Genomic DNA, 23,756 nt, shown 5'->3' with positions numbered 1-23,756 from the left:
GCATGTTGATTATTATTTCTAATCTTAATCTTAAAATATCTTCATTTAAATCCTCTAAGAATTAAATCTCATCATTAAAGTTAAATTTTTTTCACTTTTTTTTTTTGTTTTATTTATATTTAAATTTTCTTGTAAAAGTACACTCTAAAAGTTTTAAAGGAGATCCATTTTTCAATTTTTTTTTGTTCAATTTATTTTACTAAGATTTTTCATTTAAAATGAAAAAAATTATACATTTTTATTTAACTTAACATTTAAGAAACACAAAAAAATGAACTTAAATGAAAATTGAAACTTTTATCATTAATAATAAAAAAATATACAGTAACAACCTAGCATATTATAGAAAAATGTATGTCCGTATGTAATTTATTACTTTTATTATTGATGATTTTTTTTCTAATTTTAACTTTATATCATAATAAAATTAATTGGCAGTTTCATCGTTTCCGAAAGTTTTTTTTATATCATTTTATATATTTAACATTATCATTTTTTTGGAGCATTTGGAAGTATAGCACTTGATATTTGGTTTTTTTGTTTCTTATTTATTCAATTATCTTTAAAAGAATGTCGAAAAATTCATTATTTTACATGTTTTTTATCTCACATTATGCAGAAAAATAATCTGGTGCACATTTTTTGCTGTTGTTGTTGTTCTTGTTGTTGCTATTTTGTTGTTTGTGTTTTTACTTAAAACCTTGGAAAAAGGAATTGTAATGTTATGTGAATAATTGATGGAAGATTTAAAATGGATTGGAATTTATTTCATTTTCACTCAATTCAACTTTTTTCCTTTTTTTGTCGTTCTTTCGATCAAGGTGTGGATGCTGAGGTTTTCAGTCCTGATATCAAAATGTAATGAATCTTAGGATAACTCCTAAATGGAATCTTAAGAACAGTCATAAGATTCAGTACATTTTGATTACCTGGATTGAAAACTCTAGTCGTTACTTTTTGAAAAGGTCATTTTAAATGAATTTTTAATGAAATTTTGACATTAAAATTCAAGATTTTTGAGATTTCTAGCATAAATGCATAATCTACGAGCTTCTACTTCAACACGTCATACAAAAAATTGGAGGTATAGGTATAACCATGGCTTCTTAACTTCCAAAGCTATCATTAACCATGTGACGCATGTAACGCGCTACTCTGAATCCGTCATCTATCTGAACATCTACGGTTTTTTTTATGTAACCGGAAAGCTCAAATGGAGTCAACATGCTCTTTTAAATGAAAGATTTAGATGATAGTGTCTTCTCGTTGCTTGCTTTTAAGTTTTATAATTGCTGAGAATAAGATATTCCGGCATTGGTCTTGAGATTTGTCGATTTTTTGACATGAAAATTGATTACCATCAATTATCACGGTGCTGACAGGGTTACTTCGCATGTTCCCGTAAGTGAGTCGCCATAGCGGTGCCCTGACGAAGACGTGCCGTGAAGAATATAATATTGGCTCCAATCTTGCTCTAAACTTCTAGAATTTGTGTAATCAGTGATCTACTGAACCCCTATTTGCTGCAGAAATTGCATCAAACCTTATATGATCCTAGTCATCAACTATTGAATTTTCTTTGTTGATTGTACCGCTTTTGAGGTCCCGAAATGGATTTTCGAAATTTATGTATCATTTAAGCATGCTGTTTGCCTACATATGATGCATCACATAACAATAACGATGTAAATACATTGATCATGACGTCTTGATGACATCAAATGATTGTCATTTGTCGGAAATTGTCAAAAGATATTCATTTGATATCATCAAGACTTTGTGATGAATGCAATTACAACGTCATTGTTATGGTGACCAATTCCAAAGATTTTATAGTTACTAGTACACTTTAGCTGTACATCCGACCGATATTCTCCAATAATAAAGGTTTAAAGTGCACAAAAATCTTAATATTCTGAATTTCAAACAACATTTCATCAAAATTTCATCCAAAATGTCCTCTCAAAAAGCTATCACACCTTGATTTTGCATACATTTTTCATTTAAATATAGAAAGAGATAGAAGGAAAGAAAGAAATAAAAAATATTTTTGAGGGTAGCAGGTGAAATGTATTATTAAATATGCCCCTGAAACTGGCCTAAATATAAAATTGACTGGAAAATTGATACTCATACGTTATAATAGCGGTATCAACTAGATGCCGAAACATAAAATAAAGTATATTTTAATAAAAAATAAGAATAATTCTTAATAACAATTTTTTTTAAACATTTTTTTTTGTAATTGAAAAATTCTCACTTTAAAAACTGTCCCGTGAACACGAACTTTTTGTTTGTTTTGTATTTTTTTTTCTTGATATTATGCAAATTTTAATGTCATACATTATTTAGTTTATCTCTTAATTCTCATTTACATATTATGTGCTTATATTCTTTTCGATTTTTCATTTTATTTTATTTTATTATTTTTTATATTTATATATTTATATATATTTATAATTTTTGGACGGTATTCATATATGAACATAAACCGATTTTTTTTATATTCGCAACAGAAACAAAAAAACTAAATTTTTGGCATAAATAAAATCATTTTTTTGTGATAACGCGGAATCTACGGATAAATCGAATTTTAATAACAATAATATGGGATAAAACATATAATCGAACTAAACACACAACAACAGACAAAAAATGAGAAATAGAGGAAGCCATAGAATTATTTTTTGGAACTGAAAAATGAATTGAGAACATAAGAGGATTTTTTAATGTAGGCATAATAGTTTACATAGAGTTATTTCTGTTTTTCAAATTTAAATACATGTTAAGGGTTGTTTGTGAGTGATGTATAGAGAAGAGTTGGATTTTTAGACCTTCTGGATCAACTTGCTGCATGATCTTCATGTCAGTAATTTGTTTGAATGTCTGCTGATAAGGCAGACCCCTAAGCTGAGACAATCATCTGAAAATTGTAGAAAATGTTCAATTTTCACAATTTTTGTATGAGAAAAAATTGCAAATTATACAAATTTACAACTTTTTGATGAAAAATTGTGAAATTGAAATTTTTTTATAATGTTCAGATAAGTGCCTGAGCCTTGAATCAGACGTTACCGTAAAAATTGTGAATTTTATGGATTATCAGTATTTTGAGTCTTTTAGAGATTCAGAACTTACCCGGAAACCTCATGGCATATAAAATGTGAAAAATGAGGCTCCAGAATTTCAAAACTTCAGCTTGGAACCAGATTTAATTTAATCAAGAACCCCGGAGTCATGTCAACTTGAGGCCACAATATTCGCATTTTTAAGTCATTTTCCTTTCAAGGTTTCTTTTTGAATTATTTCGGAAGGCACACGTCATTGAAAAAGCTGAAAATCCAGCCAGAGGGCAGCGACAAGTTGCCCTTGAACCGGATTTTCGTCCATTTCTAAGTCATTTGCTTTTCGGATATTTTGGCATTAACATAAATTACATACAGCATAGAAGATCGCTTTAGGCTCATGTAAAAATCCAAATATATCCCCACATCACTCCCATACAACCCTCCAAATGGATATAAAAACTCATATTTGTACAAAAAATAAAAAAAATTCATCGCGCAATTGAATTTTTTTCCATTATTCTTTCTGTTATTTTGATAATCATTCCGATTAATAAATATTATGGGTTTTTATTATAATTATTTGAATTCATTTTTTTTTTTATTTGCGTGCTAAAAAAGTTTTAGTTTTTTATGCTGTTTTATGGTTGTATGTGTAGTTGTTGTTGTATTTTAAGTTTTGTCTCATTTATGAAGGCATAAAGTGAGCTGTTTAATATCATGTGTTTATGTGTGGTTCGTGTGTGTGTATGTTTGTGTATGTCCTGGGGGATTTGTTTTGAGTGGAAAAAGGATGATATGGGAACATTAAATTTATTTAAAATATCCTTTGTGTGTACATATTGGTTTAAATTTTTTTTATTATTATTTTCATATTTAAACTATAGGTTTTTAGTTGTTGTGAAAAAACACATATCAATAAAACTGATCAAATAGTTTCTTTTTAGTCTTTTGATTTTTTTTTATTTTATTTTATTTATTTTCATTTTTAATATTTTTTGTGATTTTTTTTTTGTTGTTTTTCTTGTTTGTTGAAAATTATTGAACTTATAAAATAAATGAAATGGAAGAAAAAGATTTTTGGGTTTTTCCCACTGTGTCCTGATGTTGGTGCAGTAATTTTTGGGGTTTTAAGAAGATTTAATTGAATTTTTAAAAATTTGAAGTCAATTTGAATTTTGTATGCAGTCGAATAGACATTTTCATACAAGATTCGAGTTGAATTCGAACTCTAGTTGAGATTACTTGGAGATTACCTAATTATCATAGCTCATAGAGCTTTCTAGGTTCCCTGAATGACATATCATGACGATGATGTTGCAACAGCATTCGACATGACGTCTTGATGCAGTCAAATGACTGTCATATGAACAATTTTTCGAAAAACCGCATTATAACGGTCATTTGAATTCATCAAGACGTTTTAATGAATGTTTTTACAACCTTATTGTCATTGTATGTCTTTCAAAGCATTTCAATTCCACGGAAGTTCCATCAAAATTCATAAAATCATTTCTGACAAAAATTCTGCAAAATTGAGATAATCTTGTCAATTTTAAGTGAAATTTTAATTAAATAAATCAAAATCTAGCTTTAATCTAGCTCTTAAGTATCTCAATATGGTCAATTTGAACAAAATGACTGACAATCTTATTTCAATGGCTAACAATCTTACTTCATTGGCTTACTTAAGATGATTAATGTCTAACTGGTCCATCATTTTATTTGCTTTAAATCACTTCTAAAATTTTCATAATTTTTGAGTAAAACCAGAGAAGATCTATCACTGATTTCAGTCCTCTTATGATAAAACAGAAGGAGCTCTTTAGAAGACTTATGTGATGACTAGACACAACTATCAGCAGTAAGTTTTAGACATTGATTTGGAAATTTTAAAAGTTCTATAATTTTCTCAATTAGCGTAATGAAAATTGTAAAATTGTGAAATTTTGCAATTTTTTAATTAACGAAAATTAGAATATTTTTAAAATTTTCTGAATAGTGTCCAAATTAAGGTCATTAGATTGTTGATCAGCAAGAAGTCATTGAAAACTCCTTCATAAATTATCTAACCTCATTGAAATCATCCTCTTAAAATTAATGTCAAGAATCAGTCGATACAGTCAAGATGTTTCGAATTTTGAGAAGTCTTGCTTCTTGGTTTGGGTATTTTCAGGATTAATTGGATAAATTGTGATCTTTATGATTTGATTTTGGCTATTCTATAAGAAAATTGAATAATTTCTTGTAGATTTCCCATTTTTGAGTGTTTTTAATCTTCAATCTTCACATTTTCCGAAAGGCATAATGCAACGGTTCACTTTAGGGCCTTTGAGAACACGTTGTGATGTTGAGGTTTCTCATTAAAGTCAAACTAGAGATTGAAATTGACTAGAATTTGAAATGGAATCAAGTCGACTCGATTCGACTTTTCCATGCTAAATTCGAGTGAATTTCAAGTTCCAAGTAAGACTATTTAATTTTTTAGACATTACAGCTGCAAATTTGAAGCAAATCAGTAGCAAATTTGATCGATTTGTCCTTCATTTCCCACTATTTTGCAACATCGCCTCATTAATCATTAAACGATCACTTTTTCGCTATTCATTACCTCAAACTATATCAACATCTCTTCAACACCAAAAAATTCCTGCATCAACACGGGACACATCACTCAATTTAGCTCTATTTAAAAAATTCATTATTTTTTCAACTAACAAAACTCGTTCATTTTAAAATGTATAAATTTTTTTCGGCAAAATCATCAACAACATATTAATCTATTGCAATTTAACAATAATTCCATTTTATATATATATTTTGTGTCGATTTTTCTTTTTCGTTCTTTGATTCCTATTTGCATAAATTTGAATTGCGCGATTTCATCATTTTTTTTTTCGGGGTAGAAGTGAAATTTAATCATTATTTGCATTAGACTGTTTCATGATTTTTATTTTTTTATTTCCTCATCATTATAATTTAGTTAAAGATATAAACATACATAAATGATTTTTGTGTGTAGCATATTTATCGCACTTATCTGCAAAACAGTGAATTAAAAACCAACTTGTAGAATCATATAATAAAGTGTGGATTAATTATTAAAATAATAATAGAAATAGCATTAAATAAAAATAGAAATTTAAGCATAGATTTAAAATAATAATAATAGTTAGAAAGAAAACTAGTAATACCCCCAATATCAAGCATCTTGTATATCCCCTTTGAGTCCAGGTACACGATGATGTTGATTATTATTCAATCGGTTAGCTAAATCTCCCATTACATCACGAAATATAATACTATCTATATTTTCACCTAGCATATAGAGTAGAAACCAATCGCCCATCTTCGATCTTCGGACGATTATTTCTATGGCATCTCGACGTACTAGTCTGTTGGGGATGAAAAATAATGATAATGAAGAAAGCCATTAGTATGTGCTTAATATTATGATTTGTGAGGTTGATATTATTATTTATGTATCATCTAATTTCAGAGCAGCATGATTGTGTGGACTGAGATGTGATTCATATTTTAAGGACTTTTGTAATTCATAATTTCAGGTGATGCATCAACTAGGCAATAAAAATGGATAGTTATTATATTACTGAAGGTTGGGGGCCGTTCACTTATTACGTTACGCAAAAAAAAACTAATTCCTAGAACCCCCCTTCCCCCCTTGTTACAAAATGTCCATGTAAAACAAATTTTTTTGTTTAGGCTGTTACAAAATCGTAGACCCCTCCTCCCCCTTAAAAAGCGAACGTAATAAGTGAATGGTCCCTTGATGGACATTTGATCAATATATTTTAAAGTACCTATGACCCTAAAAATGTCCAATTATCGTTGTCTATTCTTATTTTTTGTGGAGAAGGAGACTTAACTTCATGTAAAATTTAAGTCGATTTTGAGCATTCTAAATAACACAAGTTGATTAATTGATTCAAAATCCGACAACAGAGCGACATCTGATGAAGTCAGGGTCATGACGGTTTAAGCCGGATTTTTGATCGATTTGTATGATTCGTGTTAGTTTTATTCTAAATAAATCATTTTCTTTTGAGCTTGGTATGAGGTTGATGTTCATATGACCTTAACTATTTGCACCAGTGTTAATTAAACTGTTTTGTCAATACCCAAGAAAGCGCACGACATTGAAATGGCCGAAAATTCGACTCCAGACCGACTTGTCTCTCACCAGAGTCAGAATTTCATTGCATCTGACCAGGAGAAAGATTTACGTAAGTCAGAAGCCAGATTTTCGACCATATCTACGCCGTATGCTTTTCGGGTACACTAGTCAATCAAGACGCGATCTCATATTGGTAACTTAAAGTTTGACGGCAAACTTAGCATGCAAAGTTATGAATTTTCAATCCAAATTTTTACCAAAATTTAACAGTTAAGAAGCTAAAGGACATCTTTAATGAAAAGTACTTAAACCTCTGATCCAGTTCATACTACAAAACAGAAAGAAAATTTGACTTTCCCGTCTAAACGAGTCTATAATTTAACCGTCAACTTCAATTAAAATCATCATCCCACGAAATAAAAAATACTACAATAATGTCAAAAAATCTCATTTTAAGTCCTGTCTCTAATTTAACACTTCAGCAATCACATAAACCTAATAATCCCTAACATTCCCAATAAAACAGTCCATAATGTGCCGCTGGAGATCAATTTATCTCATTTGTTGAGGAGCTTCAGTACAGCAAGCTCTTATCTTAATCATCCGACCACCAACCATCCACTACAAATTAATAATTCAAGTAGAATCATAAATGTCTGCCCCCCAAGAAATTTGATGATGTCATAAAAATGATAAAAATGAAAATTATGTCTCACCTAAACCTTAATCTTAATAAATACACCCTCATGCGAGGCGAAAATATTATGACTATTCTATACATTACAGTTAATGATGTCAAAATTGTTAGCAAAATGAACCAGAACCACAGGAAAATGTAGATCTTTTCATTCACCTAAGTTGTGGATGGAAAATAGAGAGAATTAATGATTATGATGGACATAAAGTCATAAGTGTCGGTTCCAAAATTTTAATATTTACCACATTAAGAGGAAGAATACATATGGCTGTAAAATAATTAATAAAAAATCATGATTCAATGCAAATCAATCAAAAAAATGAGATTTTTTATGAATTTCCGTTACTCACCATCGTGTCGTTCAACCTAGATTGTAATATTTCATATGGAAATTCGAGAAAAAAAAGAAGAAAAGAAAGGAAAAGTCACGTTTAGTATTTTTAATTTAATTCAGCAGCTGTGAATTGTGCTTCACAAATTTTCTAAAAATAAAATTTGTCAAACTTGTGTAAAAAAAAAAATCTCAACTGACCTCGCCACTGACACCATATTTATAGAATGTACATTTAGTCATACGTGGAAATATATATATCATCGGATCCATCCGATCTTCCTGATCCGCTTCCATATGTTTTATCACATCAAGGCCAAATGTCATGAACTCTCCATCGAAGAATTTGTTCATTAAGAACATTTGACCTGAAACATAAGGCAGAATGAGTGGCAATGAAACGAAAAAAGAGAAAGAGATGAAAGAATTGGATTAATAAAAGAATCAAAGAAGATTTTTTCTTTTTTGTGCCTCCTTATTATATTATCTGTAGATATTTTATTGAGCAATCGGAGGAAATATATTGCTTTGTGGAGATTTTTTTTTTCGGCTCATGTAATGATTTTGTGTGATTTTTTTTTCAGTGATTTTCTATGCAAAACTAGTTAACAGGCAAAGAGCGTGCTTTCAAGAACAGAGTAAGCTGAGAGGATCGCTCTTGAGCATGCTCATCTTGTATGATTATGGTGAGCAAGCTCTCAAATGATAGAGTCTGCTTTAGACGATCTTTCCGCTTAGCAATTATATATACCTAGTAAAGAAATAATAAATTAGTAAGCTATCGAGAGCATGCTCTTTGTCTGTTAAGAACTAATTCATTTTGAGTCCAGAATTGTGTTCGTCGATCGACGAAAAATTCAAAAATTATAAAAATTACACCATTTTTGTATTAAACTCATCAGTATGACATCATATATTGCTAATACTAAGAGTGACACAAATGATCAAGATTCAAATGGATGCTTTTAAGGATCCGCTAAACCTGTTTTGTCAACAACAAAATGAAACCGTTCATTTTTGGCACCTATATGAACACCAAATTGCGGCTTCCATTTGTGTTATCAAAAGATTTAGCGGATCTTTAAAAGCTCATGGAGAGCCTTCTTCATTTGTGTTGCTCAGGATTAAATTAGCGACAAAGCAGTTTCTAATGACTACTTTGTGTCGTTTAAGAACGATATTTATTGTGAATTATGCATTAGAAATTAAAATTAAAACTTTAACCGACCCTTCCGCCCATTGGTTTAATGCAGTGGTGGGCAACCTTTTGTATTTCGCGCCGCAACTTGATGGTAAGCCTCGACCAAACTCCACATGGCATACAATTCATGACATTTCGAGAAATATTTGACGACATACAGATTGTCAACCACTGATTTAATACAAAAGCAAATAAACACTTTTAAGTCGCAATATTATGAAAATTGAATTTTCCAAAACCCATTTAAAATCCCCACAAAAATTCCCCATAAGGGTCATATTGATAGAAAAGTAGAGCAAACATATTGAGCATCACATTTATTATATCCATGATTTCATCACATTGAATTTACGTTAATATTAACATTGATATTTTAATTATAGAATAATGCAAGTGAAATTGCCAAAAATATATTTATAGACGAAGGCAGTAGTAGGATGTGGGATACGAGGAAAAACTGCATATGATGATTTATGGACATTTACAAATTTAATTTATATTTTTTTTGTGCTCAATCAAATGGAAGATTTAATGCATTTATTGGATTGTGGAATAAAAAATTCAAATGGAAATTTGTGGAGATAAAAGTGTGAATAATTTGTTGAGGGATTTCTAAGTAAAAAATGCATGAGTTGCAGTTGGGATGGGGTTTTAGTGGGAATTTATGGATATTTGATGTTGATTTTGATAGAAAAATTGAAAATCAGATGGGAAAAATTAGATTTTGAGGGGGATTTTGAATAATTTTGTAGAATTAAGGACGTGTTTGTATAAAGGGGGGTTGGGGTAATGGTACTCAAAATTCAGACCGATCAAGTCTATTTTAGGGATTCTTCTAACCAGAATTAACAAGATTCATAAATTAGATCGCCTCGATTGGAATCCGGACGTCGTTTTGGACATTTGGAGTCTTTTGGATTATTTTAGGTCCTTCTAGCGCTGAATTACTCTTCATACAACTCAATTTGAACCCCTAACGTACCCTTCAGCCCTTTAAATATCATATGTTGGTTAATTGGTCCTAAATCTGCCATCAGGGTAGCAAGACTTTGGCATAGTGGCGGAATAGAACCGAATATGGCACTAATTTGGCTAATATGGCATTCTGGGTAAGATTTTTGATCAATAAAAGCTAAATTCGATACAAAGTTAGTGTCTTGCTACTCTAAGGCAGGATTTTTGATCGATTAACCAATTTCTCCTATTCCAACATTGACTCCACCCAAATAAATCACCCAACATCATCAAAAACATTAAATGTCCTGAACTACCTCAATGAATCAACAATAAACATTATTATTTATAAAGGATATGACCCCAAAAATAAGTGAGAATCTTCACAAAATGTAATGTTCTACATTTTTCCCACACATAACTCCATATTTGCATATTTCATTATTTAAATCACAATCTAGATATCTTGCAGACTACTGCAGAGCTTAAGCTGCATATATGTAGACATAAAATTTATTTATGTGCATTTTTTTATGCTTCATAGTGTCCGAAAAAATAATAATAAAGTATATAATGGATTTAACTTACCTATAACATTTATAAGCGATAGCAGCTCACATCCAAAATATCTGTACGCCCACCTGTATATATCCATAAATTTGGTTTTAATTTTAAAAAATTTTTGAAATTCAATAATTGATAAAATGTTTTGTTTTAAAATTAAAATTTTGGTAATTATTAATTATTTAAAATTTTGAGTAGATTTTGATATGAAATTTTAAAAAATTTTTTAATTTTAGAATATTAAACTATCAATTAAAAATTAATGATTTTTATGAAAAATGAATAATTTTACCAGTTATGAAACCGAAGGTTGTCCCATAAATAATCTAATAATAATTTCTTTTTCTGCTTTTTCTCGATCTCCGAACATATTCCAATGTCAAGATCCATCATGAGCGCGTGAATTTTTCCACCCTCCCATGACTTCCACAACCATCTTGGTGCGTAAAAGAGAATACTCTGTAAAAATCAAGGAAATTGACAAAAAAAAATTAGATTTTACATAAATTTAATATTAAAAATCATTTCAAGATGTTAATTTTAAGTTAGTTACGGATGAAGTGTGTTCAAGTGAAAATTTTGAAACACATTTCATGAATTTATATCTAAATAAATATATTTCATTTTGACCATGCTCCATGTTTTCTTGTATGTATTTTTGATTCATAAATTACTAGACTTAATTTGATTCATAAATTCATACAATATAAATCTTTGTTATTTTTGCTATATGTTTTTCAATTAGTTTAATGTGTCGTAGATTTCTCATATGGTAATTTTTTAAAATGAATATGTCAAGTGAATATGGATGGAATGTTTTATTAATATTAAGATTAATTGCAGTTTTTCTTTAATTTTTTTTTAAAACTTTTCCAAGTATTTCAATTTTTTTAAATCAAGTTTCAGTTGTCAGAATAAGTTTTAACTATATTTTATCATTCATTTGGCATTCATGGATTTATGAAGTCCATCTAAGTTGTATGAAAAGCCACAAAGTATAAACAAGTCGTAGAACAGTGTCCTAAGCAAGTCCTGAGGCTAGCTTGCCACTGGCTTTTAGAATTAATCTGGTCTGTGATGTCTCCATGCATTTGTGACTCTGAATTTGGACAGATTTGATATAATTTGGTCCATATTAGAATCACGCTGGTTTGGAGTATTTCTAGGCCGATAAAACTCTAGCATCGAGTCAGATTCGACAAAATCCGATCCCATACTTGAGCCATGCTAGTTTAAAGTTTTCTCAAGTTGACATGATTCTGATTTTTAGTCGGATTAAATCAAATGCGGCCCACGTTAGATATGGTGTAACACTGTCTGAGGACTCTACAGAATAGCGTGACTTGTTCATGTCGAATGCCTTTCAAGAACATAATACCTTTGAATAAATACTAAATTATGTACAAACTCATAAAATTGACAGCAAATTTCATAAATAATGCAACATCTGACGCATCATTTAATCAACACTACCTCAGTGTTCCTTAACACTACCTTCATAAAAAGCTACAAATAATTCACCCGCATATCCCAAGGTTCAATCTTAAAATTCAACAACTAAATTGAATTCCGAGTCATAAAAAGTAAAAAGATCATTTATGACCGATTCAATAAAGTGAATTAAAGTCGTGAGTCTCGACAAAATTTAACAAGGTAGACAATAAAGTGCCAATTTAATAGAACATAAAAGAATTATCAAGAAATATTTTTTATAGTCAAATTTTTGAAATCAGACGACTGATTTACGATAGGGTCAAATGAGGCAGGGAAAATGATCTTTCGGATGAAAATTTCATTTTTCACGGCTAATAATTCCTCAGAGTATAATTTGTTCAGGAATATTAAAAAAGAATTTAAAAAGACGAGACACGAACAATTACAGAGTAATAGCCTTTCAAGGTAGGATGTGGGTGGATATGACAAATGATATTTTCATGTTCATCTGGTCACAATTCTTATATTTCTTTTGTTGTCAAAATAGTCGACTCAGAGGTTAAGGATGATGCAATAGATCACAATTTTTTGAAGACAAATTTGAGGAAAATGCAAATAAATTTTCGAAAATTCAAAAAAGTGAATTTGAAAGTGAAATTTTTCGAAAAAGTTTTGAATTTCAAGATTTTAAAATAAAGTTTGCCAATTTGATAGAACATAAAAAAAATTTCAATTTGAAAATCTTTTTAAGTCAAAATTTTTTGAAATCAGACGAGTTTTAAAATGAGGCAATTTGAAAATCTTTCGGAAAATTTGAATTTCACGAAAATTTCAAGTAAATTTTGAATCTGAAATATTAAAAAAGAACTGAATTTCAAAATTTTACGAATAATTACAGAGTAAAAGCCTTTCAAGGTAGAATTTTATTTGACAAATTTTAGAAAATTTCATGTTTGGTCAAATTCTTAAAAAATTTGAGTTTGAAAATTCAAAGAAAATTTGAATTTGGAGATTTTAAGGAAAATTGAAATAGAAAATTTTTGAAAAAATTTGAATTTGAAAATTTTAGCAAACTTGATTTTGAAAGTTTTAAAAAATTTAAATTTAAAAATTTCATGCAAAATTTGAATTTTAAATTTTAAGAAAATTTGAATTTTGAGATTTCAAAAATATTAGAATTTAAAGTTTTAAGAATTTTGAATTTAGAATTTTTGTAAAGTAAACATTTTAAAATAAAATTTAAAACAAATTTTGAAAATCAATTCAGAATGAAAATCCACATCAATCACAAGGGACAAAACTTCAAAAAACAATTTACAGAGGTCGCCCCAACTAAGTCCGATGAAAACTCATTCAAAACTGAATCTAAAACATCTAACATCAGAAAATGAAATGGAAACAGAAAGATGTAAAAATGAAATTTATTTCCGCTTTGTCATTCACTTTATAATGAGATTAAAGAATGAAAACTACAACAAATTTTTACGCCACGCGATTTTTACAAGAATAGCAAAATGAAATACAAGCCGAATAAGAAAAAAAAAGCGGAATTAATCTTACGTAGAGATATTTAGTTTCATTCGCATCCGAATGAGTTTGTTTGAGAAGAAAAAAGAGCGAAAAAAAATGAAAAATGACTAAAGATATGCAAAAAATAAAAATTTAAAAATAAACGACTAGAAAAAATATTAACAATGAAAAATTTCTGATGATAAATATTTCAGCTCCGTTTGCTGATAGTTTAATGTGACAAATATTTCTTTTTTTAAAAACATTTTATGTATTATTTTTCGTTTATTTCATTATGTCGTCTCTCCTTTTTAGTGGAACTCATTTGGGCTTGAATTAAGTGCGGCGGGTGCTGATTGTGTGAACAATATACACATAAATCCGGATGCACTGAATAAATATTATTTTGTGACTCATAAAATATAAAAAGTATGAGGGTAAAGTATGATAAGGTTTTTTGGGGATGATGATGATGTTAAGGGATGCTTTTGTAGTTTTTACTAGAGAAAGGCAAGGAGGTCGAGTCTTAGGTTGATTAATCCTATCTTGAGGAGTATCAAATTAGCTTGGAAAAGGAAGTTTTTCATTAGAACTAATTGATTTATGTCTTAGACTAGCCTAAATAGCACAAGATTGCTAATCGATCCGGAATCCGACACCAGGCCTACATGACTTTGGTATAATGCTGAAATTAAACCAAACCCGAAACCAAATCAGAGTCATGGACCTAATTCGGATTTCGGTCGATCAACTAATTTATGCTTATTTAGGAAGTTCAGTATGGAATTTGATATTGGACATTTCAGAGATCGAAGCCGCCGACTTAAGTGACTTCGATCGCTGGGATTTGCAAGCTTTAGTCAGCGATACAGTCGGTTTGCGAGATCTTCCATGGATCACAATTGAACTTTTGATCAGCAAAGTTAGCTTGGCTGCATCATGTAAATCATCAGTGCAATTTGGTTTAATATACAAAGAGCATGCTTTAATAGTGCTGAGATGGAATTACAGGGCCATTAGACCATTCTCCTTCCCTTTAAAGTATTCCAGCATCTTGACTATCAACCTTCATGCAACACAGACTTTCATTCACGTCATCTTCAAACCAACCCCAATTTCCAAATCACTTGCAAAATTTTCGACAATATTCTTTTTAATACTTTATAAAACTCAAGTAATTTCCTTGCATAAAATATGCACGTCATTAAAATTCTGTACTATTTAACAGCCGGAATAATTTTAAAGTCTCTTTGGCACCTTCAAAGCACTTTAAATTCCTTAAAATTTACGATGTCTAAAATTTCCATGTTATATTTTATTATTGTCTCATTTTTCTTCAATTCTCAAGGGCGCAATCTTCCATGACAACATTGTAAATTCCTAATAATTCATTTAGATATCATCAAAATAAAATTTTAAATCTATAAAAATTCTTTTATGTTGAATTTTTTATTTTTCGTTGAATTTTAATATTTCGTTGAATTTTTTTGTGGATTTTTTGTGAGGTATTTACCACGTATTTTCTTATTTTCGGTGGAAATTGGTGTCATTTGATGACACAATTCTGAAAAATCATTTTTGTTGAGTTTGTATTTTATGAATTTTATGGAATTTCATAAAATTCTTGCATTTTGAGAGGAAATTCAGCAATTTAAATGAATTTTTTTGAATATTTTTTAATCCTTTGCAATTGCTGCGAGTTTGTCGATTCAAAAGCACTTGTAAGTTGTTGGCAATTGAAATTAAAGCGTCAAACGACCCCCAAAAATGAATTTTCTATCAAAAAACCCCAAAACCCCCTCAAAACTACCCAATTCCATAAATATCCCCCAAACCCAAATCCCATCCCCTAATATAAATATAAATTATTTAAATTTTTTAATATTCCACTAAATGCGTTATGAAGATATCTTCAAGATATATTATGTCGCTTACTTTAATTTATTGTTCAGGCCTTTGCCATCGCAAAAAAAAAAATATAAAATAATATTCATATAAATGACTATTTATCACAAAGATTTTTATCTTTAAAAATAATAATAATAATCTAACAATAAATCTTGTTCCAGTGAATTGTTTATTTCTTTAATTTTTCAATTTGCTTGGCTGTCGCTTTTGAGAATTATGGTCATATTAAGATAAAGTGTTAGAGTTATGGGGAAATTTATGATGAATAGTTTTTGGGTTAATTTTTCAATTATGAACTATGAGAATTATGATGGTAATTTTGTAAGGATGGGTTAAACTTTTTACTGAATTTGTGAGTTGTAACAAGTTAAGGCAACAATCAGCCGTTATTTTGACGAGATTGCTGCATTTTTTTCACTAGCTGATGTGTCTTTACAAAGCCTTAAAATGTCTGGATAAAGTCCTGTGCTAAAAGACATTAACAAATTGACAAATTCTCATATGTGTGGTTCTTTGAACAGCAAATCGCACCACAACGATGTTAGTTGTCTTTAAAATCAATCCCGATCAGCAGGTAATGAATTTTCTGTTCGCTATGTGCCACTTTGTTGTAACTTAGAGCTTACAAGTATACTATCGGCTTGTCGTCATTGTGGCGACTATTCAATACGATTCAATATGTGAATCAGACAAGCAACAATCTGTCAATCGTATATCATTAGATTAAACAAAATTGCATCAAGTCAGCACTAATCTGTCTCTATGTCTCATTTATAGCCTTATTGTCACTTTGTGCTAACTTATTCTATCATAATACCCATTTAAATCTATTTCTGTATATAACTTACTCCTTATGCTTCCTAAATCTCAATTAAATGATTAATAACTACACAATTATCTCCAACAATCTCCCCCGAAAGTCATAATCACCACCCACTACCTAACAATCATAAAATTCTATCAATTCAATCAATTTATTGAGTTGAAAAATTCTTTATGTTCAATTAAAATGAATAAAGTTTAAAATCAGTGATAATCCGCAATGTGAGCTGCATCACAACCGCAGGATAGTTTAGAACCAGAGAAAAATCTGCGGCGATTGGTAAAACTTTTCCATTTTCTATCTCAAATTAGAATTTATAGAATTAAGAGGAAGTTATGCGACATTTCTGGATTCTTTTACAATTTTCTCATCTTTTGTGATAATTTTAATGAGATTTCTCTGTAAAAGTTCATATACCTCGTCTACAATACCCGCATAATAAGCTATAGCACCACACAGTCTACCTATTCAAGTCATTAAAATTATATCAACACCTAATGTAATAATAGTAAAGCAACAACAATAAACTATTGTCTAACTTACAACACCACCGAAAAATGGATCGTTGTAATTTTCTAATTAATCGCGAACAAATGCGGCCCTATCCGAAAAAATAATTAACATTATCAGGAAACATGAAAAATTTGCCTCTCTTTTTCCCATCCACATAGCCATGACCATATACACACATCATATAATTCATTGATTAAAGTACATGGCACATGTGTTAAGTCTCGCTTACATAAACAGTACAAAATATATATAACATAATTGAAAGCTCTGGTCAATAAATTGGTTTTACTCGATTTTAGAGTTTATAGAAGCTATAGCAGTAGCAGAATTAGTTGGATGAGGATAAATTGTTGTGTTCTTATTCCTGGGGATTTTTTATGAGGCTTGATTGGAATTTTTGAAGGCTGGTTTTGAGGAAAGTTGCGTAATTTTTAGTAAAGAATGCAGGAATATAAGGCAGTGGTGGACAAGCTGTGTGATGCGGTACATTGACGTATGTTGTACATTGTGTGGTACATTGATGTATCCCGTGTAAGACACACTGATGTATCTCGTGTGTGGCACACTGATGTATCCTGTGTATGGCACACTGATGTATCCCGTGTGTGGCACACTGATGTATTCCATGTGCGACACACTGATGTATCCCATATGCGGCACACTGATGTATCCCGTGTGTGGCACACTGATGTATCCCAAGTGCGACACACTGATGTATCCCAAGTGCGGCACACTGATGTATCCCAAGTGCGACACACTGATGTATCCCGTGTACGACATACCGATGTATGCCATGTGAGGCATACTGATGTATGTCGTGTGCGGTATATTGATTCTTGCCGTGAGCGACACACTGATGTATCCCGTGTACGGCACACTGATGTATCTCGTATGTGGCACACTTATGTATCCCTTGTACGGTTTTAATTGAGGCTAACCACTAAGCTGTGCCTCGAAACACATAAGGTTGCCCACCACTGATCCACAGCCAGGTCTTAAACTCAACAAATTACCTTCAAACTTTAAACAAAAAAAAATCACAAATTATTGCAAAAAATGGCTCCTTTATCATCCCATGAAACGCCAGACATACAGCAATAACTTCTTTTTTTCCACACAGCCAGCCACTCACATCGATTGTGAATATAGCGTGGAATTATATTACATCATACATCAATTTAAGATAAGTTTAATGTTTACATTGCGGTGTTAGAGAAATCCCCAATAAAAATTAAAATGTATGCATAAAGATAAACATAAAGCTTCCATATCTATTTTGCATATAGGAGTGAGAATGTCGGGATAACAACGCCAGACGCTAAAAATAAGAATCATAAAAAATTAATTTCGTACTTTATTTGAATATAAAATGAAAAATTAGGAAGAATATATAGCTAGGTGTTAATTATTGTGTAATTATTATTACATTTAAAAAAAAATTCTTATTTTTGCCATAAAAGTTTTTTTAGAAAACATTTACAGCCTGTTCGTTTACAAAAATACAAGAAAAAATAAACAGAATGGGAGCACGAAGAGTTGGAATATTGCTTTTTTGGGGGTTTAGTCATGAATGACGTCAATCGAGACTGATTCTCTGATCATTAGAGACTTAAGTCTCCTTAGTAACAGATTGTTCATTTCTTGACAAGTGGTACATAAGCCAGATATGTAGTAAATATCAAATATGACAAACTGAGAAGTATGAACTGTTTAATATCATGAAACTGTATTTCATAAGCCTTGAGATAAGGAACTGGATTGATGATTAGCTTAAATTGATCCATTAGAGAGTGATAGTAATTCACTTGAACAGCTTTCGACGTCTCTAACAAATAGTATAACTCGGTTCATCGATCTTAAATTCGATGCAAGGTCGCTGTGTCAAGTTAGAGCTGTGTTGTTTAAAATGTCTGCTTTTGATATTTTTTAAAAATGCCATAAACCGCATGTCGCGTACGCTTTTGATCAAGACTATTGACAAAGGTATGCCGTGGCACAATAAAGTTTGAACATCACTGGGTTAGAGTCACGCCTGAATGGGCTGATTTTTGATCGCTTTGCCGATTTGTGAGAATCTAGTCTGAAATCAATTCAAGGTCCATAGACAACTAACTTACATGCCACAGTTCGTTTATGTGTCATGGATGGCATGCAATCCAGTGGGCGACTAATGAACTCATAGAAAGAAGCTGTGGATCGAGATAATTTTACACTTTTATTAGAGAATTGTCAACCAATAGCCAGCAATACAGCTAACTTCAGACGACGTTTAGAACTGGTCATTAATCACAATTGATTTGGATGACTAGCAGAGTAAGTAATGAGGGGATGCTATAGTGTCCTTAAGAGTGAAATAGCATGTTTGTGAACGTTGCTCTACTCTTGAGTAGATTTAATTCTACTCTTGGGAATTGCATTAATTTGAGTTTGTTTAAATCCGACACAATGCTAGAGACATGTCGACCTGGTGCCAGTTTTCGGATAGATCAATCGACTTTCGTGTAATTCAGTTTATCGTGAACTTTTCAGATACATATCGTCGCTCAAAAAGATTGACTATATACCACTCCAAGTCTTTGTCTTCTATAGAAACTACACATCACTCATAAACAACCCCCAACTTTTATTTTTAAAGAAAAATGAAGAAAACAAATCATGTACGCGTATATGAATATAGGGTAAATTCCTTTTTTTCTTCTTGAGAACTGCCGAACCATAAATTTTCACAAAAACTCTCTCTGTTCCCGTCTTTCTATCATTAGCAGTAATTTTAACGAAAGGCATTTTTATGGAAACTTCTGTAAAAATAACTTTACTCTTCAATTTTTTGTTTTAAAACGTTTATTTCCCAAAAAAAATTTACAGCAATACAGAAACAAATTCGACATTCTTCTATCTCGATGGGAATTTTATTTCATGATTTTTTTGTTTTAAAAATCATAGCTTTTTCTGTTCCAATTATTTTCAGCTTTTTTAAATACACAATCTGTCCATAATATGCTGTGTGCTCTTTGAAATATTTTATCAGAATGTTTGGCTCAATTAAGAGCTGGTTTATGGCTTGTGCAATGACATAGAAGTCAAATTGGAGTTAATTTGGATATTTTGATGGAATTTTTTGGGTCTGGATGTAGTTGTGGGTGATATTTTAGTGAATTATAGAGTTGATGTCCTTTCTTCATCAGCATAATGACCCCAACCCCAAATGACACCATAATCAGCTCACTTAATACAATAAACTCAAAATCCATCACTAAACTACATCCAATAAATCCCCAAAATCAACAAAAAGGACTTTAAAATCGTTCAATAAACATTTATTGATTTAAAGCTTCAACTTCATCAAATAAGGCTTATCACAAAATACTTTATAATAAATGATTTGTGTTTGATGAACAAAAGACGGCAAAAAAAGGAAGCAAAATTCCTTAATAACATTACTTGTAATGATGAAGCAGATTTTTTCCTTATGTTGAGGATTTTCTTGAGAATATTTTCATGTCATGTGTAAATTTGTTATGGATTATGATGAATTTACACATGTATTCGCACCAATTGGGAGGAATAATAGGGTTTTGGGTAGATTGGAGTGGATTTTGTTGGATGAGAAATTTGTTGGAATGATTCGGGGATATTTTGAGATGTGGAAATTGAGGAATGATGTGGATGGAGTTGAAGAGTGACCGAAAGTGGATCCAGCACCAAATTCGAGTCATCTTAGGCATTTTTGAACTTAATTATGGATTGCAGCGATAAAGCGACAATGGTGAAGTTGGTTCAAGCAATTTTGATCAAATAATTGATTTGTGCTGTTCAAGTAAGTGCCATAAGATCCCTAAATGAGCTATCAGCCTCCAAAATCACTCGAAATCCTCTCCAGACATCTCCTAAGTCTCCATCCAACAATACATCTAATTAATCCCCAAAAACACACTCAAATCCCCCCACAATCTTCCATCCTACAACACAAATACACCAGCAGCGACTATCATACACTCATCAAATTCAATCGCATGCCAAAGCCCTAAAGCGACTTCATGATAAACCCCAAAGGGAATCTTCTCACATAATGTAACGGTGTGAATGTGACAACGAAATTCATTCAAAATGCCATTATTGATCTTCCCATGCCATCAAAAAATAATGAATCACTTTTTAAGTCTATTTTTGTTGGAAATCCCCCCAAATTCATGAAACAAGCTAACACATTTAAAAATTCGAAAATGTGTGCTGAACTGTTTCATGTTTTTTTTTTCATCCTATAACATGAAAACATCTTTTTTTTATACACAAAATTGTGAAAATATTTAGAGAAAATTTTTCATCGAATGAATGCAATATGGATGGGTATTTGTGTCTACTTGTGTCGTTGGCATCAACAAAAATTAGGTTTGTTATAGAAATGCATCATTAGATGATAATTATCATTTCATTATAATGGATTATAACAAGCAGAGTGTGACACAAATTGGACAGTGTCTTGTTAGAGTTTGAAATATGTTCTTAGATTCTTACATGAACAAGAAGGTAGTTGTGGGGGTTATTTGGAAGTGATGGGAGTCGAAATTTTGGTATATCGCTGATCATACAGATCAATTGTGATCCATGGCCTACCTCAGATGTCAATTGAAACTAATCCTATACTCTATTACTAAATGCAATGCTGTCTCTGTCATCAGCATACTTCCATGAGCTGTTTTTCCCAATTATTAATGAATTCTCATCAATAGTTTGTTGTGGAGCTGCATGTGTAGTTCAGAGACATAAACACACATTAGTAAACTGCACTTGGATGGAATATTCATGGAAATTTGCGATCAGGAGGTCCAAAGGGCTGCTATACGCAGAACAGAAATCAAATAATGTCAGCCAAATGTGTGGACAGACAATCTAATTGACAGAGCATACAGCTTAGTGGCTAGGGCGTCGGACAACCAACTGTAATTATCATTGGCACAAACTAAGAGACAAAACTAGCAACAGAGTCAGATGAAGCCATTATATTGCAACCTAAGGTCTACATAGGAATATAATTGCAGTAAGTAAGCATCCCAAGTGGACAAAAATACACTATAATTAGTTAAATGCATGTTTATATGCAGTTGATGTATAGTTTTTACGTAGTTTTATCAACTCGGATAGATTTAGCGTCTATCCTTAAATAGATGACAATATCTCATTTAAGGCAGTATGACTGATTAACTTGAAAATTGTCATCACTCCTAAACGCTTCCCAAGGTACACAAAATGAGGAAAATAAGAGAAAATAATAACCCAAAGCCAAAAGAAATTTAAAAAAAAAGATGTTCAAAGTAAAAATGTTTAATGCTCAATAACCTGTGAAATCTTCTTTCTTGCTTCGTTATCAGACATAATTTTCCTCATTTCTCTCAATTTCTCCTTCCTTCTCGACACTAAATTACGAAACAATAATGTCTCATCAATCATTAAAGCTGCACTCCCTCGTCGTCTCTTTTTTTTGAGGTATATTTCTCATTCAATAACAAAAGCAAGGTATACGGTTGGGCTAATGACTTTTTAAAGATTTTTAATGATCACTTTATATCGCTGCCATACGTAAATTATAAAATTGTGAGTGTAATAAATTCTCGTGGTCATATGCAATGCCACATCTAATATTTAGGGCAAACTTTTTTATTAATGTTTAGTTTATTAACTCCCACATTGTCTGGATAATTATTGGGGATAACTGTGTCTTGGGAAAATATTTTTCTTTGCATCTGTTCCACTATTTATTTGGTCAGAAATTCAAACCCGGCAAAAATTTTTTTGTTTAATTTTTTTACATTGAATGTTTAGGAAGGAAAAGAAGTAACGATTAAACTGCGGATGCTCTTCGATTGCATGCAAACACGTCATGAACATTTGTTTAATTGCTCAGAATGTTTAAATGTGGAAAATAGTATGTGCTTCAGTGAATTATTTGCAATAAAAATTTTGAAGAAGTGCCTCAAAAATTACAGACAGTAAAGTGAAAATTATTACAACACTTGGAAATTGAGGTATTTAATGTAATGTGAAGATAGTTAAGTGGCTTCAATGCTTCTTCATAAACAACAATGTTGATTACTAGCATGTAAGGTGAATGTTCTTATAAGAGTTGCATTTGAGTCTTAAAATGGCTTGCTTTTCAATGTTCGAATGCAACTTGAATTTCATAAGAATATGCAAAACGTCTAAAGGACCCAGTCGAATGAGCTGGAGCTACTGCAAGTGCTATTTCGAACAGATAAGGATCGTGCTCACAAAATTGAGATTATTTAATTATATTGATTAAGTATCCTCATGAATACCCTTATTTAGGTGAGTATGCTCATTGTCTTTTAGGATATGTTGAAGTTTTTCACCTTGCAAGTACCCCGATTGAATTGTTCGACATAATGTGGTGTAAGTAACGGGTTCTGATTATCGATAAATGACAAAATTAATGGAACTTTCCCGAAAAAATGTCATTAGTCGATCGTTAGTCTAGTTATTAGTTAGTCATTATGTCAAATTGTCCCTTTGGGTACACTAGTACGTCTTGAAACATAATGTATTCTTCATTGTACTTAGGTAAAATTCATGCAAGAAAGATTCCGCCATGAAAATTATCCAGACA

At 31.0% G+C, this 23,756-nt stretch overlaps 1 protein-coding gene across 6 annotated transcripts in view; it reads right to left on the bottom strand.

Moving 5' to 3' along the window:
• Positions 1 to 5,996: 5,996 nt before the first annotated feature.
• Positions 5,997 to 23,756, bottom strand: part of shakB (shaking B) — a 272,520-nt gene continuing 254,760 nt past the window's right edge. For all 6 annotated transcript variants that reach the window (XM_070635418.1, XM_070635419.1, XM_070635420.1 and 3 more), the window contains 8 exons: positions 11,240 to 11,406; positions 10,972 to 11,024; positions 8,430 to 8,596; positions 8,248 to 8,263; positions 8,140 to 8,165; positions 7,917 to 8,053; positions 6,260 to 6,460; positions 5,997 to 6,105 (listed from right to left, as the gene is read on the bottom strand). In XM_070635418.1, coding sequence (XP_070491519.1) covers positions 6,268 to 6,460; positions 7,917 to 8,053; positions 8,140 to 8,165; positions 8,248 to 8,263; positions 8,430 to 8,596; positions 10,972 to 11,024; positions 11,240 to 11,406 — 759 coding nt within the window. In that variant the 3' untranslated portion in view covers positions 5,997 to 6,105; positions 6,260 to 6,267. The remainder of the gene's footprint in view (positions 6,106 to 6,259; positions 6,461 to 7,916; positions 8,054 to 8,139; positions 8,166 to 8,247; positions 8,264 to 8,429; positions 8,597 to 10,971; positions 11,025 to 11,239; positions 11,407 to 23,756) is intronic.

The sequence above is a fragment of the Chironomus tepperi genome, unplaced genomic scaffold (genome assembly GCF_022539635.2).
Source record: "Chironomus tepperi strain 1889 unplaced genomic scaffold, CSIRO-AGI_Ctep_v1 contig_89, whole genome shotgun sequence".
Lineage (NCBI taxonomy): Eukaryota > Metazoa > Arthropoda > Insecta > Diptera > Chironomidae > Chironomus > Chironomus tepperi.
This window is presented reverse-complemented; position numbering and strand designations above follow the sequence as displayed.